This window comes from Labeo rohita, chromosome 2 (assembly GCF_022985175.1).
Source record: "Labeo rohita strain BAU-BD-2019 chromosome 2, IGBB_LRoh.1.0, whole genome shotgun sequence".
NCBI classification, from domain to species: domain Eukaryota; kingdom Metazoa; phylum Chordata; class Actinopteri; order Cypriniformes; family Cyprinidae; genus Labeo; species Labeo rohita.
This window is the reverse complement of record NC_066870.1, coordinates 17,827,162-17,853,024: the sequence shown is the minus strand read 5'-3', so window position 1 is coordinate 17,853,024 and position 25,863 is coordinate 17,827,162. Positions and strand designations below refer to the sequence as shown.

Genomic DNA, 25,863 nt, shown 5'->3' with positions numbered 1-25,863 from the left:
GACATTAAGAACATCAGACTGCTGTCACTTTAAGAGCTGCCCTTTTTTTTTCCTTCAACTGTTTGCTTTCACTTAAGACCTACCTAAATTACCAAGTTTATGAGGATACTTGCAAAAACAGGGATTTTGACACATACAAGTGTGTATTTATCCACTCAAGGCCTTTAAATTGGAAAAAAATAACTATCTATACAAACACTATCTTAATGTGCGCGCATATAGCGAAAGTTCTCTTTTACTTCTAATTGCATTTTAACAGGGTAAAAGCATTTGTTTTTAAACTGCAATGCTTAAAAACGCATGCAAACGTTAAGTTTTCGTGAACATCATGTAAATGTGTAACCGCGATAGAGATGATAGTCCAAAATCTTTACCGTTTGACAAATTTCTACGGGTTAATTGTGTCTACGTATATTGCCCACCCCTAATTTCCACTACTGAAATATTTCATGATCAGATAATAAACCGATAAATACATAACGATAAATAAAAAGAACCACAGATAAAGAAAATAATATTTTAATAATAAAAATAAGTAAATTAAATGCGTAAAAGAAATTAAAAATAAATAAACAACAAAAACATCAAATCAACCAACAAATCAAATAAACCAATATATAAATCAACAAATCAAATAAACAAAAAAACTGATATTTCCAGGTTTTCCATGATTGTAGGAATCCTGGGATTAAATAAAGAAAGAAGTTTCAGTCTTCAGAGTTTAGAAAATGTCTTGCTTTACGTGTGAGAATTTGTAGGTTCGAGTCCAGCCTGCAGCGCATCTTGATTTCATTCCTATAGCTTCCTTTTACCATCCACTAAAGAAAAAATACCATCCAGCAGCTAACACACATCAAAATTCACAACACAAACAGTTTCCTTCCACCATTCCCACACTCTCAGATCCTTGTGCTCGGCCGTGAATGCTGCGATTCAAAAGCAACGCGTTTTAGTCTGCAGCAGAAAGTCTACTCCACAACTGTGGCTGTCATCTCTCTCACAAGTTTTTGTGGACGAACACACATTGTCTATTAAAAAGCTCAGATTTACTGTGCATCTCAGTCACGAGATGTCATTAATCACGCTTTACAAAGCCTGCATACAGCTCTACAGAAGCCCGCCTGCGTTTAACTCATTATCCAATTCAGTCGAGGCTTGACTTACAGTCGCCAGCCTGACCCGACCTTGGCGAGAAAAGAAGCGCCTAGTGTCTTCCACACAGAACCAGGATCAGATTTGTGGTTTTTATGATGGTTGAGTGTAGAATCTAGAGAGAAGAATCTAATCTAATCAAGATCAGTACAAAACCATCTTTTATACTCTGCCTGAAGGCATGATATTCACAACAGCATTCTGGTTGTTTGACCTACAAGGACGAAGAGCTGATAATTCATGATCTTAATGAGTGTAACGAAGGCATGATGCATTTTTAATGTAAATCCATTTGACCTGGATTAGCGTTATGATAAAGAGCGCATGGTCTGATGCTTAAAATGGCAATTTATTAAAGTCACCACAGTGTTTGGGAGAGACGGTGATGCCAGGAAGTCAGAGAGAAGAAGGTTGTTGCTCTGTTTTGCTATGCGAGAGAGCAGCGTGAGGTTTCCTGCCATCCAGTATCGCACACCACCCATCTGGCCTCGGGAATAAAAAAAAGAGAGGGAAATTCGCTTTGAAGTCTTGAACCCTTCTACGCAGAATGAATACTGAAGCTCTGATGGCCGATAACGTTAAGCGTTCTTCCCTGGTCACGACTCGCCTCGCGTCATAACGCTTAGCTTGTTTTCAGTGAAATGGTACACGCAAACGCATGCACTCAAACAAACGCACTCATGCGTAATGAGATTACGCAGAGAAAGCGTATCGATTACTGCAACGGCACGCGTTTCCGTTACACATTTTGGTCAGGATTGTTCTTGCAGTCTTAAGAGGAATGTCAAAACCCCGTCTCTGAGACACGACACAAGTCCAGCCACAGTAACTACATCAGAGAACAGTTAGGGTTTTTTTTTTAACTTTATAACTGACTTAACATGTTCAGAATTGCTTAGTAACTGTGACTTAGTGACTTAACAGCCATTAAAATAAACTAATCTTAACCTTAAAAATCAAGATATTTCTTTCTAATTTTTTTTTTTTTTTTGAAGAACCAGGGTTCATATGGTCTTAAAGGGACAGTTCATCCAAAAACAAAGGTATGTCATGATTTATTCACCCTCAATCCATCCTAGGTGTATATGACTTTCTTTCAGACGAATATAATCAGAGTTACATTTAAAAATATCCTGGCTCTTTTAAGCTTTATAATGGCAGTGAATGGCTGTTGATATTTTGAAGTCCAATAAAATGCATCCATCCATCATTAAAAGTACTCCACACAGAAGGCCTTTATTAACCCTGTGGAGCTGTGTGGAGTACTTTTTATGATGGGTGGATGCACTTTATTGGACTAAAAAAATAAAAATAAAAAAAATCAACACCCATTCACTACCATTATAAAGCTTGGAAGAGCCAGGACATTTTTTAATATAACTCAGATTGTATTTATCTTAGAGGAAAAAATAAATAAATAAAAAAAAAAGTAATATACTTTACACCTAAGATGAGTACATCTAGGATGAGTAAATCATGGGGTAATTTTCATGGGGAGTTATATAAATTAAATATCACATTTTCCTAGTAATACCACGTTATATGATATTTTTAGGTAGAAATTGTGAGTAAAAACCTTTTTTTATTATTCTTAAAAAGGTTAAATAAAGGTTTTTAAAATAAAGCCATAAAGCCACTGGATTAAACAATATTGGATTAGAAATACAACATAGGACAAGGTCATGTGACAACACTATCATACTGTACAGTTAAAATGTTTGCATACTGTTCAAACTATCTTTATAAAATAAGGAGTGTTCAATGTGAATATGATCATAACAGGAAACTGCTGTACGATCAGAGCCAATCAAAACACACTGAATTTTATATTCAACATTGTGAAACAGGACTTTGAACCAGTTAATCTTCGTGCTGATTGAGCTACACAGTGTGAATAGAAATCAAGCAAAAACATCAACAAACCATCCTGTGGGTCATGACTGCAGCTGACTGTGACTGTCGTTTTAAATTACACATAGGAAACTGTAAATGAATACATCAAAACTTGCGATTCTTGGGGCGTTACGTGAATCACTGAAAGTGTTCATGATATTGTTATATATAATGACATTTTGAGCACTTCTGTGATGAGGGAGAACGGTATTGACGTGGGTAACTTTTCCGCTGACATGCAAATTTGGTGGGGTTTCAATTTAATGATCAGTCAGCAGCATATGATTTGCAGTTCCTTCAAACGAGAGCCTTAGCGTCTGGTTCATGAGCATGAAGAATGAAAACATCACTACTGGAAAAACCAAGTCCCACAGACACGTCTGTGTCTTTCAAGTTGAAAGCCTACGGCTGGGAGAGGGACAGTCCAGACGCCTGTCTTCACTCTTCACTGAAGCACAGACTCCAGTCACAATTCAGCAACTCTTAATAAGAACACAGATCTTCAGTTCAGACAGCACTGCAATAAAGAAACAGGAAGTTCCAATGTGTTTATGATGCATACACGGCTTTTAAGTGCACAGTCATGGGTGCGAAGCATACTGTTTAGTAAATTACATGAAGTATCAAGGTTCTTCCTTTGAGCTGTCAGCTAAAAGCAAAAATCAAACTCAGCAAACGGCCTTCTGCTTACTACTTATTTTATGAGTATTTTTGAAAAGGCTTTAAAATGAAACACCAAAGTCAGCATATAAAGTGATCCAAGGCATCCATAAAGACAACAAAATAGAGTCGAGACACTCATTGAGACACTTTCACCAGACTGCTCCTCAAGGTGGAAGTGGTAACAGTCAGCTGCTTCTCGTCTGGTCTGGCCTGCGGCTTTGCTTTGTAAATGAACTATTGCACTGCGTGAGATCAAAAGAACTGGAGAATGCATAAAATGATTACAGGAATGAGAAAGAAAAGATGAAACAAACACAATTTTTACTAGTTAAAGCTTTCATTCAAAACAAGTTAGCAAAGCATGTTCCTCTATCTTCTGAGACAAACAAAGGAAGAAAAACATGATGTAAGCAGGGGAAGCGCTGTGCTAGACTGGTGCAATACCAACTATTTAAGCAACTACAAACCTCACGTGGCAGTTTTTGAAACACAACAAACCCACATGATCGACACACATTGAAGTCACCAAGAAGGGAAATGCTTCCTCTCTTCTGTCTGGGGAAGTCTGGCCTTGTCCTTATCCGTTCTCTAGCTTTTCACACACACACAAACACACCAAAACAATCTCCTAAATATTTGATTAGCCTCCTCAGCTTTGGTTTGAAAAGTAAAAGTGCCATGTCATGAACAATTCTGTCGCACTGCATTTATAGTGTTGAGGAGTAACCAAGTAAAACTACTATTCTCAAAATACTGTAGTTTTTCCCCAGTAAAAAACTACTTTTTTCCAACCTGCAGCAATGTAATATGTTACAAACTATTGTTACTATTAACTAAAACTATTAAAAAAAAAAAAAAATTCTATTCTGAAATAAAGCTGGAATAAAACAAAATATAAATTTTAGATGAAAAACTTGGAAAAAAAAACAAAATATTTGGCAGTTAACTGAAATTAGTTTAAGTAAATTACTAAATCTGAAAAAAAAAGTTAAATAGAAATAAAAATAAAATAAATTAAATTAAAATATAAAAAAAATAAACAAATGACAGAAAATAAAATAAAAGAAAGAAAGAATGAAAATGAAAAGCAGATTCTAAATAATAAATGCTATAATACAACATAAATAATACTAAAATAACAGTGACATCACATTGTTGGTCTATTGAAGCTTTAGAGTGAGAAAACTTAACAGGAAGATCCAACTCATTCTAGTGAATAATTTGAATGATTCATGTAAACAAATCAATTCTAAAAATGTACTCACAATAAGCACAAGGCAAGGTCTTTTATTGAAAATATTTAGTTAATTGAGGCTGCTGTGACAAAATAGTATGTTTTCACTCTATTACATATGTAAGTGTTATATAAGAGTCAGCTATTTAAATTAGAATGCACTGTACATTTCGTTTATTGTTGCATTTAGTGTAAATATTAAATTTATCGTTATCATCTATGCTGAGATTAATTGTTCATTCAAGTAATTCAAAATGTCTTTGATTAAATAATAAAATATGTGACCTTGGACCACAAAACCAGTCTTAAGGCAGAGAGGTATATCTGTAGCAATCGCCAACAATACATTGTATGGGTCAAAATGATAAATTTTTCTTTTATGCCAAAAATCATTAGGATATTAAATAAAGATCATGTTTTATGAAGACATTTTGTAAACTTCCTACCATAAATAAATCAAAACTAAATGTTTGATCAGTAATATGAATTGCTAAGGACTTCATTTGGACAACTTTAAAGGTGATTTTCTCAAAATTTTGATTTGCACCCTCAGATTCCAGATTTTCAAAATGGTTGTATCTCGGCCAAACATTGTCCTAACAAACCATCCATCAATGGAAAACTTGTTTAATCAGATTTCAAAAAAACTGACGCTTATGACTGGTTCTGTGGTCCAGGGTCACATATAATATTTGCAGAATTTCATATTGTTGAACCCTTTGAAATCAAAAAGCTTTGAAAACTTAGAAGTTCTAATATTTACAAAAATAAATATTATTTACACCTACGTTTTCTTCTCAATCCAGGCTTTCCAATTCAGCATCTGAAGGCGATCATGGCGGATATGGATAAAATGATTACATATCCATTTTTAATCTGCCCCTAATCTTCAGGGTGATATGCGATCTTGCTTTTAAATAATAATAAAGCATGCTGAGGGAGCAGGTGGTACATATTGCCATAAGGAAGATAAATACATGCATTCCTTATTCCATAAGGTCGCTGCCTAATTCCTGGACAACAATGCATTAGTTTGCTATTACTGTCAATTAAAATACCACTTATGAGTTATAGGCACCAATAAGGAAACATAAGCTTGGTTTTTTCATTCAAGACTAGGAAATGTTTTGCCATAACAGTCGGAGAAGGGAACTCACGAATCAGCAAGAAGCACTGCCTCATGCCCGAGCGCTTAGAGCGTTGCGGGCAAATGCCAGGATGCACGCCATCTGTCATTTAGGGACCTGTTGGTGAGGGGTAGAGGAGCTCAGGCTGTTTAAAACTACTTCTTCCGCTTCCAGTCATGCATTTCCATGAATGGGCAAATAGCAGAGCACAACAGAGATAGCGAACTGCTTTAATTACTGTAGCAGTGGGGCAATCGGCAGCTTAATCACCCCTCATCACAGGCCTGCCTCGAACACCACGGACGCCTCATTTGCCTTGGGCCCCCCAGAGAGCTGCCTCCAACAAATTCTAGTTAGACAAGAACGAACGCAAGCAGCAAAACCAACATTCTTCCTCCACCTCCTATTCGGTTCCTCCACGTCTTTGCCGTTCGCCACCGCCTCTATATGTTATCGTGGCATGAATTATGTAAAGAGTAAGAATTGTAATTAACAAGGCATCTCCGCATGAGCTCATCGTTCCCACAAGCTGAATTTCAGCAACAGGCAACAACACAAGCAAATATGTGTGTTAGACCAGAACCTCAGCCTCTGAAAAGCCCCATGAAATATTCAACGGGCTCTGAGGAAGAGCTTTAAATTATTCAGATTTAACAATCTTTTCTATCTTTGGAACTTTTAGCGATTCTACATCGCTATATATATATATATATTGTGACGAGTCGACTGCCTCCCCCCTTATTGTCAGCTGCACCCCGTCGGTAATCGCCGCCCTTCACCAGGCTCCCGACGGGAGTGGGCGTGTGGGAGGAGGAGGGGCGCTGAAACATCCAGGTCTGGCGGCGTGTGATGGGGCACACCTGATGTGAATGAAGCCTCGTCACCGCCGCTGTTAAAATGCCGAGCGCGCCTCTCCTCAGGAGACCGGTCTCTTCCCCGTGCATGCACGCTGGTGTCCTCGTGGGTCCAGGAAGGGGTGAAGAGGGAACCAGCGCCGCAGGACGAGTTGCCGGACCCCGCGGGTCCGGATGAGGACCGCACCCGTAACGGCTGACGGGCCAGGATGCCGGGCCGTGTTATCCCCCAGAAGCGCCACGTAGGTGGAGGAGGACGATGCCGCTAGAGAAGCCGCCGCCCCTCGCACCCCGGACCTGAGTGGGGAGCGCGTGCGGCCGCCGGACTCCGCCCCTTACCTGGACCCTTCCCTTCGGAACACTACCCCTCCTTCACGGAACCCCGTCACATCGAGGACACCAGATCCCCCTTTTTCTTTTGGACACTTTTTCCCCCTTTTTGGACACTTTCTGTTTTATTGTTTAATAAAAGCCTCTCCGAGGCCTGACGTCACACCCACTGTGTCTGTCGCTTTGCTCCGCCCCCGTGACAATATATATATATATATATATATATATATATATATATATATATATACATATACATATATAAAAGTAGTAGCATGTTTAACCGAATGAGAACAAAGTCAGAGGAATATGGGAAAAAGAGAAACGTGTATTAGAACGACAGATGTTCTGCTTCTGAGAGTCGTGGAATAAAGGGAATTAACTTACAAAGAGGAGGACAGAATGAGAACGAGATTAAATGTGCTTTTTTGAAGTGCAAGATTGATGGTTGTAGGCCAGAGCTAATAAATCTAACTGAAAATTGTATCCCACATGATGATATAAATACAATGAGCCTGTAAGGTCTAATGGCGAAACGTCTTTCTAGACAAAGAGAAGGAGAAAGAAAAGAAACCTAGAAGCGCTTTCGGACAAGTTTTAGGAAAAATCAATAGGTCAGGCCTTTTAAACTGTAGCCTTTATCATACACTACCAAATCAAAAGCTCATATCTATTCATACTTTATTGTAATCATTTCCACTTTTCACTAAACCAGTTTCATAAATCTGTGAAGCAAGTTTTATTTCAAACGCATATAAACAATCATTGTACCTGTATATAAATTTCTTTCCAAACAATCACACCGATTCACTAAATTAAGCGTTTAAAGGGACAGTTCAGCCAAAAATTAAAATTCAGTCTTTAATTGCTCATCCTCATGTCGTTCCAAACCCGTAAGCCCTTTGTTAATCTTCAGAACACAAATTAAGATATTTAATCTCTACTGCACGTTCACACACATGCCTCATGGTCAGGGTTGCCAGGTTTTCACAACAACCCCCTCAATTGCTACTCAAAACTAGCCCAGCCCGTGTTTTGCGTTCTGGGGGATAAAATACTTTTTTTGTCGGGGTTCCCCTGGTAAATTCACATTTCAGGGGCTAAATATGAGGCTATTTGGTTCGATTCAACCCGCGAACATCAAAAACAACCCACTGCAACAGTGTTAAACCTAATTCTGCAGGAAAACCGTGGACTCGGCAACACTGGTCGTTTTATTCTTGTGAACAAAAGAGTAGAAATTGCTGAATAAAGTCATTATTTTTCTTTTCTTTGAACACATTACGGTTGAACCACTGATGTCAATGGACTATTTTAAAGGGGTCATCGGATGCCCATTTACCACAAGTTCATATGATTCTTTAGGGTCTTAATGAAAAGTCTATAACATGCTTTGGTTAAAATTTCACAATGGTAGCGTAAATAACACCTTTTTTACCTTGCTAAAATCAGCTCTGCAAAAATCATCCTGTTCTGGTCGAGGTTGCTTTAAATGTTAATGAGCTCTGCTCGCCCCGCCCCTCTCTTCTCTCCGTGGAGAGACGAGCCTGTTTACTGTGGCCACATTTAGCCGCTAAACTTGCTAACTAGCACATTATTAGGAAAGGCGATCGCAAAGAATCATAAAAAAATATATGTCTAATTATGTCTTGTCTAACTTACATCCCTCCTCCAGCATCGAAACAATGGAGGTCAGACTGTTACAGCTGACAGGTCTGAGGTAAGACGCTCATGTCAATCAACCATCGTGGGAGTGGCCTCTGTCGGTGTGACACCACACTGACAGGCATCTGAGAATGGCTTGATTTAAAAGAAGGAGATATTATTTTTACAGATTCATTAAAAACTACTGTATGGATTTTTATCATTACAGGATGTGTGTACATACCCTGCCAACACACATTAATGTTCAAACAACATGTAAAAGTGTACTTTGCATCCGATGACCCCTTTAACAATGTCCTTAATACCATTCTGGGCCTTGAATGTGTCAGTTGTATTGTCGTCTAGGCAGGGTCAGAAATCTCTTGGATTTCATCGAAAATATCTTAATTTGCGTTCTGAACATGAACAAAAAAGCGCAATCCATCAGATCAAAACATTACATCATTAGAAACTTAATTGGGTAGTTGATGCATAATGTTTTTGTAAACAAGTTTATTCAAAGTATAAATCAACTGATATGAATTCATAAAAGCTGCATGCCTAACAATTATAAACCAATTAACAAAATGTTGTTTAAATATCTTTAAACTGAGTATATCAAGCTCACACCACAGGGCATGTGAGCCTCATTAAAAGTGTTTAATGTCAACTACTCAAAATCAGTCAAATGATTCCACACTTTTGATTAGTAGCGTACAAGGAAAGAAGGAAGAGGAGTTGGTGTCATTTCTCGTACATATACTCCATGCTTAATCATACAAGTATGTGCGACCGTTATTATGGTGCTGCAGAACGCACTTTCTTAAATAGGCAGAGTCAAAAAACGTGACAGGAAAAAACACACACTTGATTTTCCTTCATACACCACCTCAGCCATTCTTTGGGTGAATGAAAAGGCTCCAGTGGACCATCCTGTTGGTTGTTTGGCAAGGAGACTTGTTTTGTTTCAAGAGTTGGTTGCCAGGGACAAGTACAGGCAGGACAAACCACACCCTGATGCATGTTAAACGTTTAAAATTATGGTGAAGAAATTGGAGCAAATTACTGTATATTGTTTAATCTTGTCATGATTGATCATGTAATGAACTAGCATATGGAAAATCTAAACATTTATGCATAAATGAGATGGCAACATAGGTCATTATGACTAGACACTAATGTGAATCTGGAGCATCACTAACCAGCAAAGTGTGGAAAGTTCCAAAACATACAAACAGACACCATGTGAATATTTGCTTCATGCATGATTCATCATGAATCACACAAAAGCAGTGCTGGTTTTAGATAAATTAACTGTGTCAAGTCAAAATAATCACTGGAAGTCTTACAAAATCATATGACTGCTTGTGCATTATGAGAGTGAGTGTAAGATGAGACAATGCTGATCTGACTGCAACCAGTTCCATAGTGAAAACAAGCTTTGGCAGGGTCATATTCATTGGCTGACAAACGGTACACAGATGTTAATAGAGCACGGTGAGATCAAGTGACCTGTGGGCAACTTCCAAGGATACCTGAATGCTGACGGCCCGTCAACAGATTTTTAATGAATTTTAACTGGACTGTTGAGCTAACTGCCAATTACAGGCCTGATTCAGAGACAAACTCTGAAAGCATTCAAATAGTATTGCTTAAAACTGTTACAGCCATGAAACTGTCAAAAAAAAATATTTGGAAATAATGTTTTATTTTCACATTCAGTGTAATCCTATAACAAAACACATTAAGAAGTCGTTTAGTCATGTTGATTGAATCTACAATAAAGTAGAATTAAGACTTAAGTAAACAAATAATAAAATTGCTTACTATTTTAACACGTATGATGATCTTGGTACTCAAATAATAATGATAACTTTGATTAATTGAGGCAAAATTAAATCTAACACTCATCAATAAAAACTAGATTAATAATTAAATAGTTTTATACTATGTCCGATTAAGTTTGTAGATTTCTCAAGTTTTGAGTGTCCACTTAAATACTTTACTGCTGATACTTGCTCTGCTTTTTCTTTACTGCTGACTTTACCTGTAATGAATAATTCCATGAATTTTTAAAGCACTGTTTACTTGGGAAATAGCAGTTTGCTTAACTTATTAATGCTAATATTTAACTTCTTAAATAAAAGTTGTTTTGGTATGCAAATTGCTATTGAAAATTGTGCAATCTCTCTAGCTGAAACAGACTGTATAAAGAGAATAGTTGGTTTCTATGTTTAGATAAGCTGATCTAATTATTTAACAAAGCATACAACAATTTAGCATGCCGTCAGCAGCATGGAATCGGGACCTATTTCTCCAAGTCACGTTTACGGCAGGAGTCACCTTACAGACCCGAAACCAACCAAGACATACAAGCTCAGTAAGAATCTGAGCTGAGTCACCATTGCGACGACACAAATGTCTTATTCAACTACTCTCAATTTTAAATAAGACATAACAGAGCATAACACAACAACACGGCAAAAGCGTTCAGCTGCGGTAAATGACACTCCACCCAGGCTCATGTCTGCATGAGCAGTGCCATTGAGCTCAGAAATGATTTCATCCTATGAGTCAATGTGACGTGATGTGGCTTATTTCAACTTCAACGCCATTATTCTGACCTGTTTCAAAGGCTCTTACTGTAAATTCTTTGTTTTTTCAGCATTTTTGTGTATTTGAACCCTTTCCAACAGTACTGTATGATTATGAGATCCATCTTTTCACACTGAGGACAACTGAGGGATGCGTTAAGAGCCGGGGGTGAAAACTTTTTGAAATTGAAGGTCAGGGTAAATTTAACTTATTTTGTCTTCTTGGGAACATGTTAGTATCTTCTGTAGCTTCTGAAGGGCAGTACTAAATGGGAAAAAAAGAGAGATATTTATGCTAAATAAGAAAAATGTACACATCCTCATTCTGTTCAAAAATTTACACCCCCTGGCTCTTAATGCAGAATTTTCCCTCAGTTGTCCTCAGTGTGAAAAGGCGGATCTCAAAATCAAACCCTCATTGTTGGAAAGTGTTCAAATACCCAAAAATGCTGAAAAACCAAAGAATCTGCGGGACCTGAAGAAATTTGAGGAACAGTGCACAGTTAAACTGTTCAGGAACAACAAGGAAAAACTAAACACATGAAAAAAAAAAAAAAAAAAAAAAAAAAAACACGGCTGTGGATCATTCAGGTAACAACACAGTATTAAGAATCAAGTGTATGTAAACTTTTAAACCAGGTCATTTTCATAAATTCAACTATTAGTTCCTCTTGACGACTATATGCAAACAACTTGTATGTGAAACATCTTATTCAGGTCAGTAAAAAAAAAAAAAAAAAACAACCTGCATTTTGTATGATCCCTCTCATTTCAGTAAAACAAATAACATTTTACAGATTCTGCAAGGTGTATGAAAACTTTTGACTTCAACCGTAGGTGTTAACCTGACACGTATTACAGCATCTTAAGACAGAAATAAAGAAGAGAAACAAAAAGATCCTGAGAGGGATGCATTGAGAGCTTTTCACACAGGTCTTTAGAGCAGGTGTCTCTGCTCAGACAAGGTGTCTCTAATGCACAAGGAGACATTTAGACAGAGATATTTTTATCCAGAAGCAGAGCCAAAAATAGGTCAATGTCATCCAAAATAACTTGAGAGCACCAGGACTCTGCTCTCAAATGAGCCCCTGCAGTTACTGATGGACTTTCAGGAGTGCCCACATCCTGTCTCTTTATATCCAAAGGGCTGAATGAAGAAAAAGTGCTACTACTTGTGCAACAAAAGAAGTGCTGTCCCAAGCAGAGCTGAGAATATACTTGATGAAAAGAAAGAAAAAAAAAAAAGAAAAAAAAAAAACCCACAAAAACAACTAAGCCTCAATTCTCCTTCAAGGGTCCTGTGTCAAATGGAGCCCTAAGACAAAAAGGAAGCATAGTTTTAGCTATGAACAGACAGAGTATATGCTCAAAAACACACACACTATCAGATCCTGTCTGACAAAACACATGTGGGACCAGCATACTTGCAGGTCTCAGATAAAGGCAAACAGAGATATTGGAAGGGAAAGTGAGAGATGGTTTCAGTATAAACTAGATATGACAGAATGGAATTAGTGAGCCACACCCAAACCCAGCCTCAGCGTAGGAGTGGTGACAGTCAGACCTCAGGGGTCCGTCTGCAGACCTGTCTTTCCAGGAACTGGATGAGCTGCTGCTCCATTATGAATGAGATGAGGAAAGGTGCTCACTGGTGGTCTGAAGTGTCTCACTAGATCGACCGTCTGCTGGGACAGCTGAAATGACCATTTCTTACAAAGCATATAATCTCAAAACAATGGGACGACGTAAGTTAGCACCAAGTTTTTGGAGCCCACAGGCTTCCACAGACAATTTCAAAGGCCCTGAGGCCAAACCGAAGAATTCTGCTAGCATTTAACAACTAAAATTAAGTGTCAGAAGCAGGGTTATCCAACCTTCCTGTAAACTTTAGCTCCAGCACACCTGATTCAAGTAATCCTGAACACCTTGATTAACGGGTTCAGGTGTGTTTGCTTGCAGTTGCGGCTAAATTGTGCAGAATGGCAGCCCTCCAGAAACAGGATACAGTACATTAACCTTTAAGATTTTTTTGGTATGAGGGAATAACCTCCTAAGACATCAGTTCCAACTCTACTGAGTTTGATTAGGGTCAGAGCTAAACTCTGGAGGATGGTAGCCCTCTAGGAACCTAGTTGGATATCACTGTTGTACAAAGTCACCTTTTCAACAAATAACCTGGTACTCACTTTCAGGTTCTTTTGTTTACTCAGGGGTGCCCAAATCTGCTCCTGGAGGGCCACCATCTTACAGAGTACAGCTCTAGTCATAATTAAAGGGATAGTTCACCCAAAAAATAAAATTCTGTCATTAAATACTCATGTCGTTTCAAATCCGTAAGGCCTTCGTTCATCTTTAAAACACAAATTAAGATTTTTTTTATGAAATCCTAAAGCTTTCTGACTCTGTACAGACAGCAACACAACTACCACGTTCAAGGCCAAAAAAGGTAGTAAGGACATTGTTAAAATTGTTTATGTGACATCAGTGGTTTATCTTTAATGTTATGAAGCTACGAAAATATTTCAAATAGTATAATATTTCATAATAAACATTTTGCACGCAAAGAAAAAAAACGACGACCTTATTCAACAATTTCTTCTCTTCTGTGTCACATGGACTATTTTAACAATGTCCTTACTAACTTTTTGGGCCTTGAACGTGGTAGTTGCGTTGCCATCTATGCAGAGACAGAAAGTTCTCAAATTTCATCAAAAACATCTTAATTTGTGTTCTGAAGACAAACAAAGGTCATACAGGTTTGGAACATCATGAGAGTGAGTAATGAATGACAGAATTTGATTTTGAGGTGAACTAACCCTTCAAACAGACCTGAACATGCTAAAAAAGTTTTTTAGGATTACTAGAAACTTACAGGCAGGTATGCTGGAGCTTAACTCTGCAGGATGTCAGCCATCCAGAAGCAGAATTGGACACCCCTGATCAAGAGCAACTCTACACTAATGCAAACTGAATCAGCTGCGTAAGCGTTGGTTCCATAAACAGGCCCTCTCACACGGGCCCCAAACCATCATGCCATTCTTACTTCTGAATGCTGACTAGATGGGCTGATAACATTTTGCAGTTACTTCCATAAACATAAACGAATGACCTTCACTTCCACTGGGCATCGTCTGTCGCAGTTGAATAGCCAGGATCAAATAATCCACAGGATTCAAAGTAAAGGATATTAATGTCGTCAACCGCCGCGCTTGATTTCATCTCATCGGCTATAAATGTAACTTCATGTAAATCATCCAGGAATTGTTACCATAGAACGTTGGGGCAGCTGAAGTGCGCTTAGAGGTGTGCTTAAAGTACACCAACCCCGACTTCCTCCACATATACAGTACCGGTGCACTCAGACCAACTCTGTATGTCTGAGACGTGAAGGGCAAACTGGAATGACGGAGCAGAATCCCACTAAGAGACCAGAAAGAAGCCGTGCGGAAGAGATTCACCTCCCCGTCTGAGCACAGATCGTCTCGCTTCACAAATCTGAAACGTGTGTGTCTGTGTCTGCAGCTTCAAGGCAAAAAGAGACGCATGTACATCAGACACTCTCTTATCACATTCCACCCACTAAAGAACTTCTTTTAGGCTCTATTTGCTAACTCCGGCACAGAGCCAGCTCTCATCTCTCTCCCTCCACCGCTTCCCGCTCTATCTCACGACCACCCTTCTTGCGTTCCTGTCTACTCCTCCCAAGCATATGTCCTGGTTCCGCAGCAGGGCGCAGCTTTGTGGACACATGCTGTTCTGGTGGGCTGTGCAAGGACCTTATCTGACTGAACAGTTTAATACTCTAATCAGAAGATGCCCAGCATAGTTCAGGTTTACAGGGAGAGCTCACCCAAAAAATAAAAAATAAAAAAAAACACCTCACCCTGTAGAACTTGGTTTCTTTCGTAGAACATAAAAAGGAGATGTTCAGTAGAATGTTAATGCTGCTCTTTTCCTTTTAATGGAAGTCAATGGTGACCATGTCTGTCAAGCAGAGTCGTACACGGGGGCTGATTTGGGGACCTGTATTCTCTAATTCAAACTAATCCTATCTACGTGCTTGGGACCGCCCTGCCATTACAAAAAAAAAAAAAGGAAAAAAGCACAATAGTATCATAACAGTAGTCCTTATGACTTTTTAAGAGCATTAAGAGCCAGGGGGTGAAAACTTTTGAAATTTGAAGATCAAGGTAAATTGTACTTAATTTGTCTTCTGGGAAACATGCAAGTATCTTGTGTTGCTTTTAAAGGGCAGTACTAAATGAAAAAAAAAAAAAGATTTTAACAAATTAAGAAAAATTTGGACATCGTCATTCTGTTCAAAAGTTTTTCCCCCCCGGCTCTTAATGCATCGTGCTTCCTTCTGACGCATCAGTGAATGTTTGAACATTTTTTTAATAGCTGCGTTTAACTGTTCAGAACAAACAAGGGAGTCACAACCATCACAAAACAAACAAACAAAAAAAAAAAAAGAAGTTGTAAGTCATCCAGGTAACCACACACAGTATTTTAATAATTTCAGCTATTTTTTTGCCTTTTGGACTATATGTTAAAAATCTTTTATGTAAAATATCTTACTCAGGACAATAGTAAATCAATAGCATGCAACAATAGCAAAACAATAGCATGCATTTTGTATGATTTCTCTTATTTTGTTATAATTATTCACATTTTCACAGATTCTACAAGTGGTTCCCAAACTTTTGCATGCCACTGTATAGGTAAGCTTTTTGTAATGTATATAGAGGCATGCATTTCCAATGAGCCTAGGTTGCACACTGGTTTGGAAAGAAAAAAAAAAAAAGTTTGGGTTGAAAATGCCCCTTTAACCCTGAACAGACATTTAGACAAACATAACATCACAACAAGTCCTTTTGCTTTTGGTTTTCATAGCTTAAAAAGCCGCTTTGGAGAAAAATGTCATGGAAATGTCATTTACAAAAGAATACAATGAAAGTTTCTCACCTTGTACACCTGACCATACGTGCCATTGCCGACCAACTCCACCAGCTCAAATATTCCTGCAGGGTCCTAAAAAAAAAAAAAAAAAAAAAAAAAAAAAAGTTAAGTTCATGGTCAGCAAAAGTACAGACACACAGAGAAAAACAATAACATTGAAGTAGCAAGCCTATAATTTAAATATCTGTGATGTTTCTGATGTTTTCCGTCTCTCTGATTTTCTCAAACTCATTTTACTTGCATAAAGTGGTGTATCTTGGCACTTGGACTTTCTATAAAAAGAGGCTGCAGAGACGGAGTTTAAAAATAAGGGCTGGATGACATTTTTTTGGAATAACATGCACCGATGAATCCTTCACAATAACAGCAGGAACATGCATCAAGGAAAGAAACTGTGATTCCATGTTGGCTTTAATAAACAGCACAGTGTTTCCAGCAGCAAGCTAATTGCTTCTCGGCTCACACAAACACAAAAACCCCTGGTGTCCTCCATCACACAACTGTTGCTGTGTACCATCTCTCATGGCCAGCACCCAACCAAGTGTGAGATTTAAATCCAACACTCCATCTAACACCTAAACAAAGAAACTCTAAATAAAAAGAGTCGATGCAGTGAGAAAGGACAGGCCATTTCGTGTGTCATTTAATCTGGCTTCACCCAAACACCACCTGGTTGAGTTTGTGACCTTAAACATCAAAAGCCTGCTCACAATCACCAATCTCTGTCCGACAGAAAACCGTTGCGATAAAACGGTGAAAAGGGAGTGATATCTTTCAAGATGACATTGCTCAAAGGACAAAACCAGTATTGTGCTTATGTGTGCATGTTTACTGTTGTTCGCACTCCACTAAGAACTACTAACAGACGGTGAGATTCTGAACTCAGACAGCAATCAACCATCACATTAGCATACATAAGTGGAGTTCCACACAAATGTGACTCATTTCCATGACTGCACATGCACTGCTCTTGTGCAATATAGTTAAGCTGCAAAGGGTAAACCCAACATTCAACGTTATTGCCCAATAGCGCCCCGCTAAGTGTACTTCACAGGACATTATTCAGCAATCTTAAGTGGGAGTTCAAATCATAGGGGTTGTATATTTTCAGAACGAACATCAAATTACCAAGACAAGGAAATTTACCCAACAGTGATTGTGTAACACTTTTGTACTAAACCAAGTTTGGTCATACTAAACTGTTTTTGGTTACTTAACAGTTCAGAAGACATATACAAGGGGATAATGTTATTTGCTAAATTTATAATCTTAAATATTGCAACAATTTAGGCATTCAAGAATGATGCTCTATAATGTAAATAATTACATAATATACTTGCAGGACATAATTTACTCACCCTATGACTTTCAGATGAATACAAAATGTTAAATTAAAAAAAAATATATGTCCTGGCTTTATAATGGTGATCGAGATTTTGAAGCTCGAAAAGTGTCCCCATCCATCATAAAAGTACTCCATATAGCTCAAGGTGCACTGTAAAAAAAACAATTTGTTGAGTCAACCTAAAATAATTTGTAACCTGGCTGCCTTAAAATTTTAAGTTCAGTCAATTCAAAAAAAGTTTATTCAACTTGAAATGTTAAATTCAAGTGACAGCTTAGATATTTGAGTTGAATCAACTTAAAATTTTAAGGCAGCTGGGTTACTTACCCATCTGTTAAGTTTAGCAAACACAAATATTTAAGTTGTTACTTAGTACAACTTAACATTTCAAGTTGAATAAACTTATTTTAGTTGACTGAACTTAATTTTAAGGCAGCAGGGTAACTAATTATTTTAAGCTGACTCAACAAATTGTGTTTTTTATTTTTTACAGTGTGGTTAATAAAGGCCTTCTAAAGTGAATCAAGCCATTTGTGTGAGAAAAACATCCATATTTAAAGTATCTGCTTTAACGCAACTCGTGTACGCCCATACGACAGTTAGCGGAAGCTAGAGATTATGATTTATAAAGTTTTAAACATGGATATTTTTCTGACACAAACACATTTATTCACTTCTCAAAGCCTTTATTAACTCCCTGGAGCTTTGTGGAGTGCTTTTTATGATGGATGGATGCATTTTTTGGGCTTCAAAATCTCAACCCCCACTCACTGCCATTATAAAGCTTGAAAGAGCTAGGACATTTTTTAATATAACTCCAACTGTATTCGTCTGAAATAAGAATGCCATATACACCTAGAATGGTTTGAGGGCGAGTAAATCATGGGGTAATTTTCATTCACCTTGTGAATTGTAATGTAGCTTATATTTCACATAATGCATCACCTAAATAGCGGAGGACAAATACATGGTTTGGCTCTCTAGGGATGACTAATATCTTGTCCTTATGCTGACTGGCAAAAAAAAATAAATAAATAAATAAAAAATGCAAGCTGCAGTGTTGTTCACAAGCTGCCAGCCGTAGACAGTCCACACAACACTACTTGTGAAACCAAATGTTGAATTGATCGGAAATGTGGCTCGGCTGTTAGCCGAGGCTGTAAGGCCACTGGGAAACCAGTGTCAAGATAACAGTCTACAGTACGAGATGTGAGAAAAAGAGGGGACAGATACTGCATAATGCACAGAGAACTCAAATCTCCAACAATCAGCAAGTTACCAGTCTGCATTTTCTGTTTTGCCAACACCTAAAACCACAACAATAAACACGCAACTTCTGTTTATTAGGAACGGTACACAAAGAAAGCAATTCTGCAAAACCACAGTCTATAAAGTCTATAAAACATGATGTCTGATGTCTACACGAAGGTATTCCAGTCAACCTGTTGACCCTGTTCCTCTCTGTTGTGCTGCCAATATTATTCAACAAGAGCTCACTTGTTTTCAGTTGATTTTTTTTCCCTGTCAGGCATGAGACAAAACTCATCTGTTTATTGATGACTAATTCTATTCCAAAAAATTAATAGAATTAAAAGGACTATTCATCTATGTAGAATAATGACTGTTTAAGTTTTTACCCTTAGGGTACAAACTGTCAGTTCTGAGTGACTTTTCTGAGTGGCTGTTCCCATAACGTTAGAGGAAAACAATCGGGTTTATGGCCGTTCCCAAACTCTATTTCACGCAAAGGTGGTCTCAACGCTTAGAGCTTGGTTGAAATTGCTTCAACAACCTTCACTGTCGATTCTGAAAGATGTCTGTCTGTCCAGTGGGTTCATGGGGTCATATGTAGCAGAAGCTTTTAAGCAGATCTTAATCCTAAATCGAAACATACCATCAAAGGCACGGGGAAAGTCAGCTGTGATCACCTGACACTGACCGCTATGGAGGAGTAGAACCAAGCAGGGGTGAGCGCTAACACACTTTGAGCTCTCAAAACCCCACTTGACGACTTAATCTAGTTGACAAGTTGCCATGACTGAAGATTTAACCTTTAAAGTCGAAACTCAGTAATCCACTGTAAACTAAATTCAGTTTTAAATGCTAATGAATTTTTTGGAATGTTTAAGTGATTACATTTCAGACATTTTTATGTATAGCATTAAAAAGGATATTAATTTTGAGATTTGCAAAAGATTACATCAAATGTAATTTAAAAATCAAGCAAAGATATCGGAATGTAAAATATATAAAAATAAATAAAATAAAATAAATATATAAAAATAAATAAATTATATATATATATGTATGTGTGTTATATTTGCCTTTCTAATCATTTGGATAATCATCTAAAAATCCGGAAAAAATATAAAAATTAAAACAAAAAAAAACAAAAAAATCCAACAATATTAAATAGCCGTTTTTAATAATAACTACAAGAAATGTTTCTGGAGGATCAAATCAGCATATTAAAAGGATTTCTGAAGGAACACTAAACACTGGAGTAATGGACGCTGAATTCAGTTTTTCCCATCACAAAATTAATATTTCACAATATTACTGGATTTAATATATATTTGATCAAATAAAGACAGCTTTGTTTAGCATGAGTCATCTTAAATATATATGGGGTTTCTGGTATACATACATACATATTAAAAAAACATTTCTTCTGAGTCTATTGTCTTTTATGGTTTCATTCTACAGCTGGTGTCTTGACTGTTTCCCTTATTCAGCCGTTCTTCTCTTCACACAGGTCTCATGGCTGTTTTCCCCCTCTCCTTCACCCCAGTCATCTCATGCTGGGTTTGTGCTTTGTCTGACAAGACTGGCAGGACGGCCCTTTTCTCCAGCTGCATCAGCAGACATGTCAGTCACTGTGTCTATGGAAATGTGTTTCACTCTTTACTTCTTCTCGCTTCTCAGGGAGGAATGATGCACATTCTGCCTGCATACCTTCCTGTCTTGGTTCATTTGAAAATGAGGGTCAGCGTGCAAACTGTCAGTGAGAGCGTGATGGACAGAGAGGAGTTAACAACCTTGCACATCACTCAGGTTTCTGTTGTTCAAGCAAACATGAGCAGAATACCGTGTTACGGTTCCCACCATCAGGCTGACCCGCCTGACAGAAAAACTAACATGGCAGCACTAGGCTGAGTGGAAGGGAGAGACAGCCTGAAAGGTGTTTATTTATAGAGGCAGAGGCACAACAGAAGCTAACATACGCAGTTGATGCAACTCAAGGAAAACCAGCAGCAACTGCTACGGTTAAATATTAGCCTATGCAAATGTACTTACTTTTCCCCTTCATAACTGCCGCTTCTGCAACTTTTATAAGGTGAACAGCTGCCACAACACTATTAACGGGATAGCTGCCTTAAAAATTAAAGATGCCGTCATTTGCTCGCTCACGTGTTGTTCCAAAACCTGTTAATTGTTAAAAATATATTCTAGTTTTTAATGAGCAATTAGTGACGTTTAAATCAATGAATCATTCTTTTTCATTCACATGTTTTTAAGAATACCTCAGTTCACAACATAACTAACTCAGTTTCTAAGTTGACTCACTGATTCAATGATGTGCTCACAGGTTTTCATTGAATAATATGAATAATTTCAGTCTGTTTCTCTGACAAAGCTATGGACCATTTTCGCATTTCTGGGTTTCTAAGAAGTGGAAGTTGTCACAGTTAGTTAAACTAATTTATTATTTTTATTTTTTACTATTTTTTTGTGTTCCCATGTGATCCAATAACAAAAGACAAATTTAACAACAACATTTCTGTGAATAACAGAGAAAAAAAAAAAAAAAAAAAAAAAAAAAACACTACAGAGAAATTGCAAATGATGGTCAGAAAAGAAAAAGATGCTGTCACTGCTGTATTAAAAACACCCACACAGCACGCAGCGTTAAATAGTTTTTTATAAAATGGACAGTTCCGATCCCTGATTCTGATTCCGTTCTAAGTTGTTGTAAATTACTCTACAAACACCTTTGTTTACTTCTGTGTGTTGCTTGGCAACCACTTTGTTGCAACCGCATTGGTTTCTGAAGAAACTACATTGTTTGGTGGAAGAATACAGTTTTTATTTATATTATTACACTCTGTTTGCTCTGTTTTATTTGATGAAACCTTGCTACATATATGGAATAACCGTTTTATAAAAGCAATAAGCCCCATGAAGCCATGGTTTACGGTAAATTTATAACAGCTAAGGGGATTTTAGGCACTCCACTTCATGTCATGCCTGACAACCCTCCTTAGCTATTATAAATTCACTATAAACCATGGCTTCTTGGGGCTTATTGCTTTAATATAACCTCTGCATTAAATTAAAAAAAAAAAAAAAAGTGTCTCAAAATGGCCCATTGTATGGTTTCATAGGCTGCATTTACACTAGTGCATTTCCATTTAAAATGCATAACTTTTGCTACGGTTACGCCTGTTGTTTACACTACTCCGGCATTTTCGACCCTCGAAAACGGAGGCTTTCAAAAACACTGCAGAGCCCATTTTAGTTTAAAAATTCCGGGGTTGCGTTTCAGTATAAACTGACCAAAACGGAGACTTTTGAAAACAAAGGCGTAGCTGCCCATATTCGCTCTGCGTAAAGAAAACAAAAACGTATTAGTGTGAGCAGGGCCTTAAAGTGAGATTTCACCCAAAAATGAACATTCTCTCAGTAATTATTCACTTTCATGTCGTTCCAAACCCATAAGGCCTTCTTTCATCTTCGGGAACACAAATTAAGATATTTTTGGTGAAAAGTTTTCTGATCCTGCACAGACAGAAACAGAACTTCAATGTTCAAGGCCCAGAAAGGTAGTAAGGACATTGTTAAAATAGTCCAAGTGACATCAGTGGTTCAACCGTACCACAAGCTACAAGAATACTTCTTGTGTGCAAAGAAAACAAAAAATAATTTTACTGAACAATTTCTTCTCGTCCTTATCAATATTTAATGCATACTCACAAGAATACCACAACTCATGCGTATGGTGCTGCTGATGAGTAATTAATTTAAAAAAAAAATCATTTTTGGATAACTATCTCTTTAAGATTCAGAATATAGGGCGTTTGGTGGATATTTTGCAGCTTGAAAGCAGCAGTCCTAATTGGATAGAAAAGAGTGACCAATACAGTCTTCAGAATATCTCATTTTTCTTCATTCCACCGAAGTCAGTCAACATAAGGGTTAGTAAATTATGCATTGTTGTGTGAACTATTACTTCAAGCCATCATACATCAGTGGAGTTTGTAGGGAAGTGGTGCAGCTGATTTAAAACATTCAAAGCAGGTGTTTGGAGTGTCCACAGTCTCTCTCTTTTCCTCTTCATTTTCTGGATGATCAGTCAGCTTGACTCTGGCTCTAGATTACAATAGAAGCTGTTTGCTCCAAACATTTCATAACGCCTGACTTCCTTTGCCACACACACACACACACACACACACACACACACAAATCATCCGTCTACATCCATATGCCGCAGGAAAAAGCTGAGACAATGTAAGCACAACACACTTACACGTGCTATATATAATGACAGTATCAGGCCACATCATTTTTATTCATTTCTATTTTAGAATAAATATGAATACTCTTGTTTTCATAAAAATAAATAAAAGACAACATGACACATTTCTGTCCATTTTCAAACCTACTTTTAACAAAATGGACACATCAGACCATATTATTTAATATATTATGTGTAAAGGCCTGTAATAATCACCATGTTATGGTATCAGATACAGTACCACAGCAGATATATTTCAACAGCTATAAGTATGTGATATGCTATCATATAGAGCAGGATGGGCACCAAAGAAGTAACAACACAAGTAAAAACTTGTACCTAACAAAAAAACTCTAATATGCTAGGAAAAAAAAAAAAAAAAAAAAAAGTTTAATCCAATGGATTTAATACAATATTTAAATCAATAACATCATGTGATTTGACCCTTTCATTTGAAATTGAGCAAACGGGTTTAGTTCACCCAAAAAAGAAAATTCTGTCATTAATTATTCACCCTCATGTCGTTCTAAACCCGTAAGACCTCCGTTCAATCTTCAAAAAACAAACAAATGAAGATATTTTTAATGAAACCTGAGGCATTTCTGTCCCTCCACTGAAAGTCTATTAACTCTTTAAAAGCTATACTATTATGCAAATACTGTTATATAATATTGTGGTTCTACCACTATGTACTTAGTGTTCACACTTCAACTATTTTCTCCTTCAGCTAGGTAATAAATCTCTAACTGTCAACACACAGAAAGTTACAAGATGTTTTGAAAACAAGTGTGTTTGCACACAAATATGCAAGTAATTAATAACTGCTTTGTAGAGCACCTGATGAATGCATAACCTGCCCTCAGGTCTTTCTCAACCAGTTTTCGCTCAAACATCTGACACACCGTAAAACAATGCGCTTGCAGAAGGGTAGGAGGTTCGAGCCATCTTTCCGTCTTCACAAGCCAATGAGTCATATAAAAGGCCAACGAAGAAGATGGTTTCGACATCGATACACGGCACCCAGATAAGGCGAAGTCCACTGAAACGCTGATCAATACCACAGCGATAACATAAACCTTTGGCTCCGAAATCCCATCTCGACCGCCAAAGCTCGTTCCCAATCAAGGGAAGCAGGCATCTATTTGTGCTAACATCCCATACTGCCAATCCCAATGAACACAAGCAGAAGAAGTCTGGAGTGCTGCCTTGAGCCGACAGACTAGATCAACAATCTTACATTAGTGAATTGAGAGCACTGCTGAAGGATTTCTTTCTAACGCAACCAAGAATGAAATTATCAATGCAAAACACTTCACAAAAGTTTGCTAATTTGCTAATGAAAGCACATTAAGAGACTCCAGAGACAGTTACACTCTCATTCAAAAGTGACTCATAAGAGGTTACACTTCACAGTGGCAGTCTCAGTTACCATTCACATAAAAAGAAGATCACAACTATAAAGTCTACTTAAAACTTAGTGGTTTCTGCAAACATTTACATTTCAAAATGTGATATATTAGTGAGTGAGGACAGTAGGAAATAAATGTAGGGTAGGACCTATCTAACATACATTGATTGGAAGGAAATATGTAAGGCTAAAATATAATTGGGTAATATTATTTTTCCCACCCACATGGCCTTGCTAATCTTGTGCCCGTCGAGTGGAGCTGGAAATTGGAGTCATAATTACAAGTTAAAGCACATGAATGACAGCCAAGTTGTGTTTACGAGTGGGAAACTATGAATTTTCGAAGACACACAAGTTGTGACGCACATTTTGTAGGTCTCTCATATCTGACACACCCATTTCAGGTCTTGCTGTCTCTACTAATTAGCTGATGAGTTGAATCAGGTGTGATAGATGAGGGAGACACAGAAAATGTGTAGTGCTGCGGGTGCTTTGAAAACCACTGCTATAGATGATAACAGATAAGAAGTTTTTAATCTTTTTTAGTATCTAATTTTATAATCTAAAGCATAGAGATCAGTGAGCAGAAAGCATATCTGTAGTGAATACTTCATTTTAAATGCTGTATTTCAATAATTTTAAACATGTTTTGTATGGAACAGCTGATAGACAACAAGTGTAGTTAATAATTTAACTTTCATACTTTGATTTATGTAATAAACATTTAGTTTAATACAGTGCATTGTTTTCAATTCAGATTTGGGTAGTTATTTGGGTTTATTGTTCTCTATATTTTTTGTGGAGTTGTTTATACTTTAAGTCTTAAATATGAGACATCGTAACAACAAATGCTCAACTCAGAGGTAAGTGTTTACCAGGTGCACTTGAAGGCAGTATCTATCCAGAAGAGTACAAAAAAAACAACTAAGCCTAACCTGTCAGGTTTTGAATCCAGTCTCAGGTAGCATTTACTTACAACAGGGGTCACCAGGTCCTGGAGGGCCGGTGTCCCTGCAGAGTTTAGCTCCAACCCTAATCAAACACACCTGAACAAGCTAATCAAGGTCTTACTAGGTATTCTTGAAAGGTCCAGGCAGGTGTGTTGAGGAAAGTTGGAGGTAAATTCTGCAGGACACCGGCCCTCAAGG

General features: G+C 37.6%; 1 protein-coding gene across 4 annotated transcripts in view; it reads right to left on the bottom strand.

Moving 5' to 3' along the window:
* Window positions 1-25,863, bottom strand: part of tnika (TRAF2 and NCK interacting kinase a) — a 110,745-nt gene that overhangs the window by 77,469 nt on the left and 7,413 nt on the right. For all 4 annotated transcript variants that reach the window (XM_051138621.1, XM_051138634.1, XM_051138627.1 and 1 more), the window contains exon 2: window positions 16,454-16,519. In XM_051138621.1, the coding sequence (XP_050994578.1) occupies window positions 16,454-16,519 (66 nt within the window). The remainder of the gene's footprint in view (window positions 1-16,453; window positions 16,520-25,863) is intronic.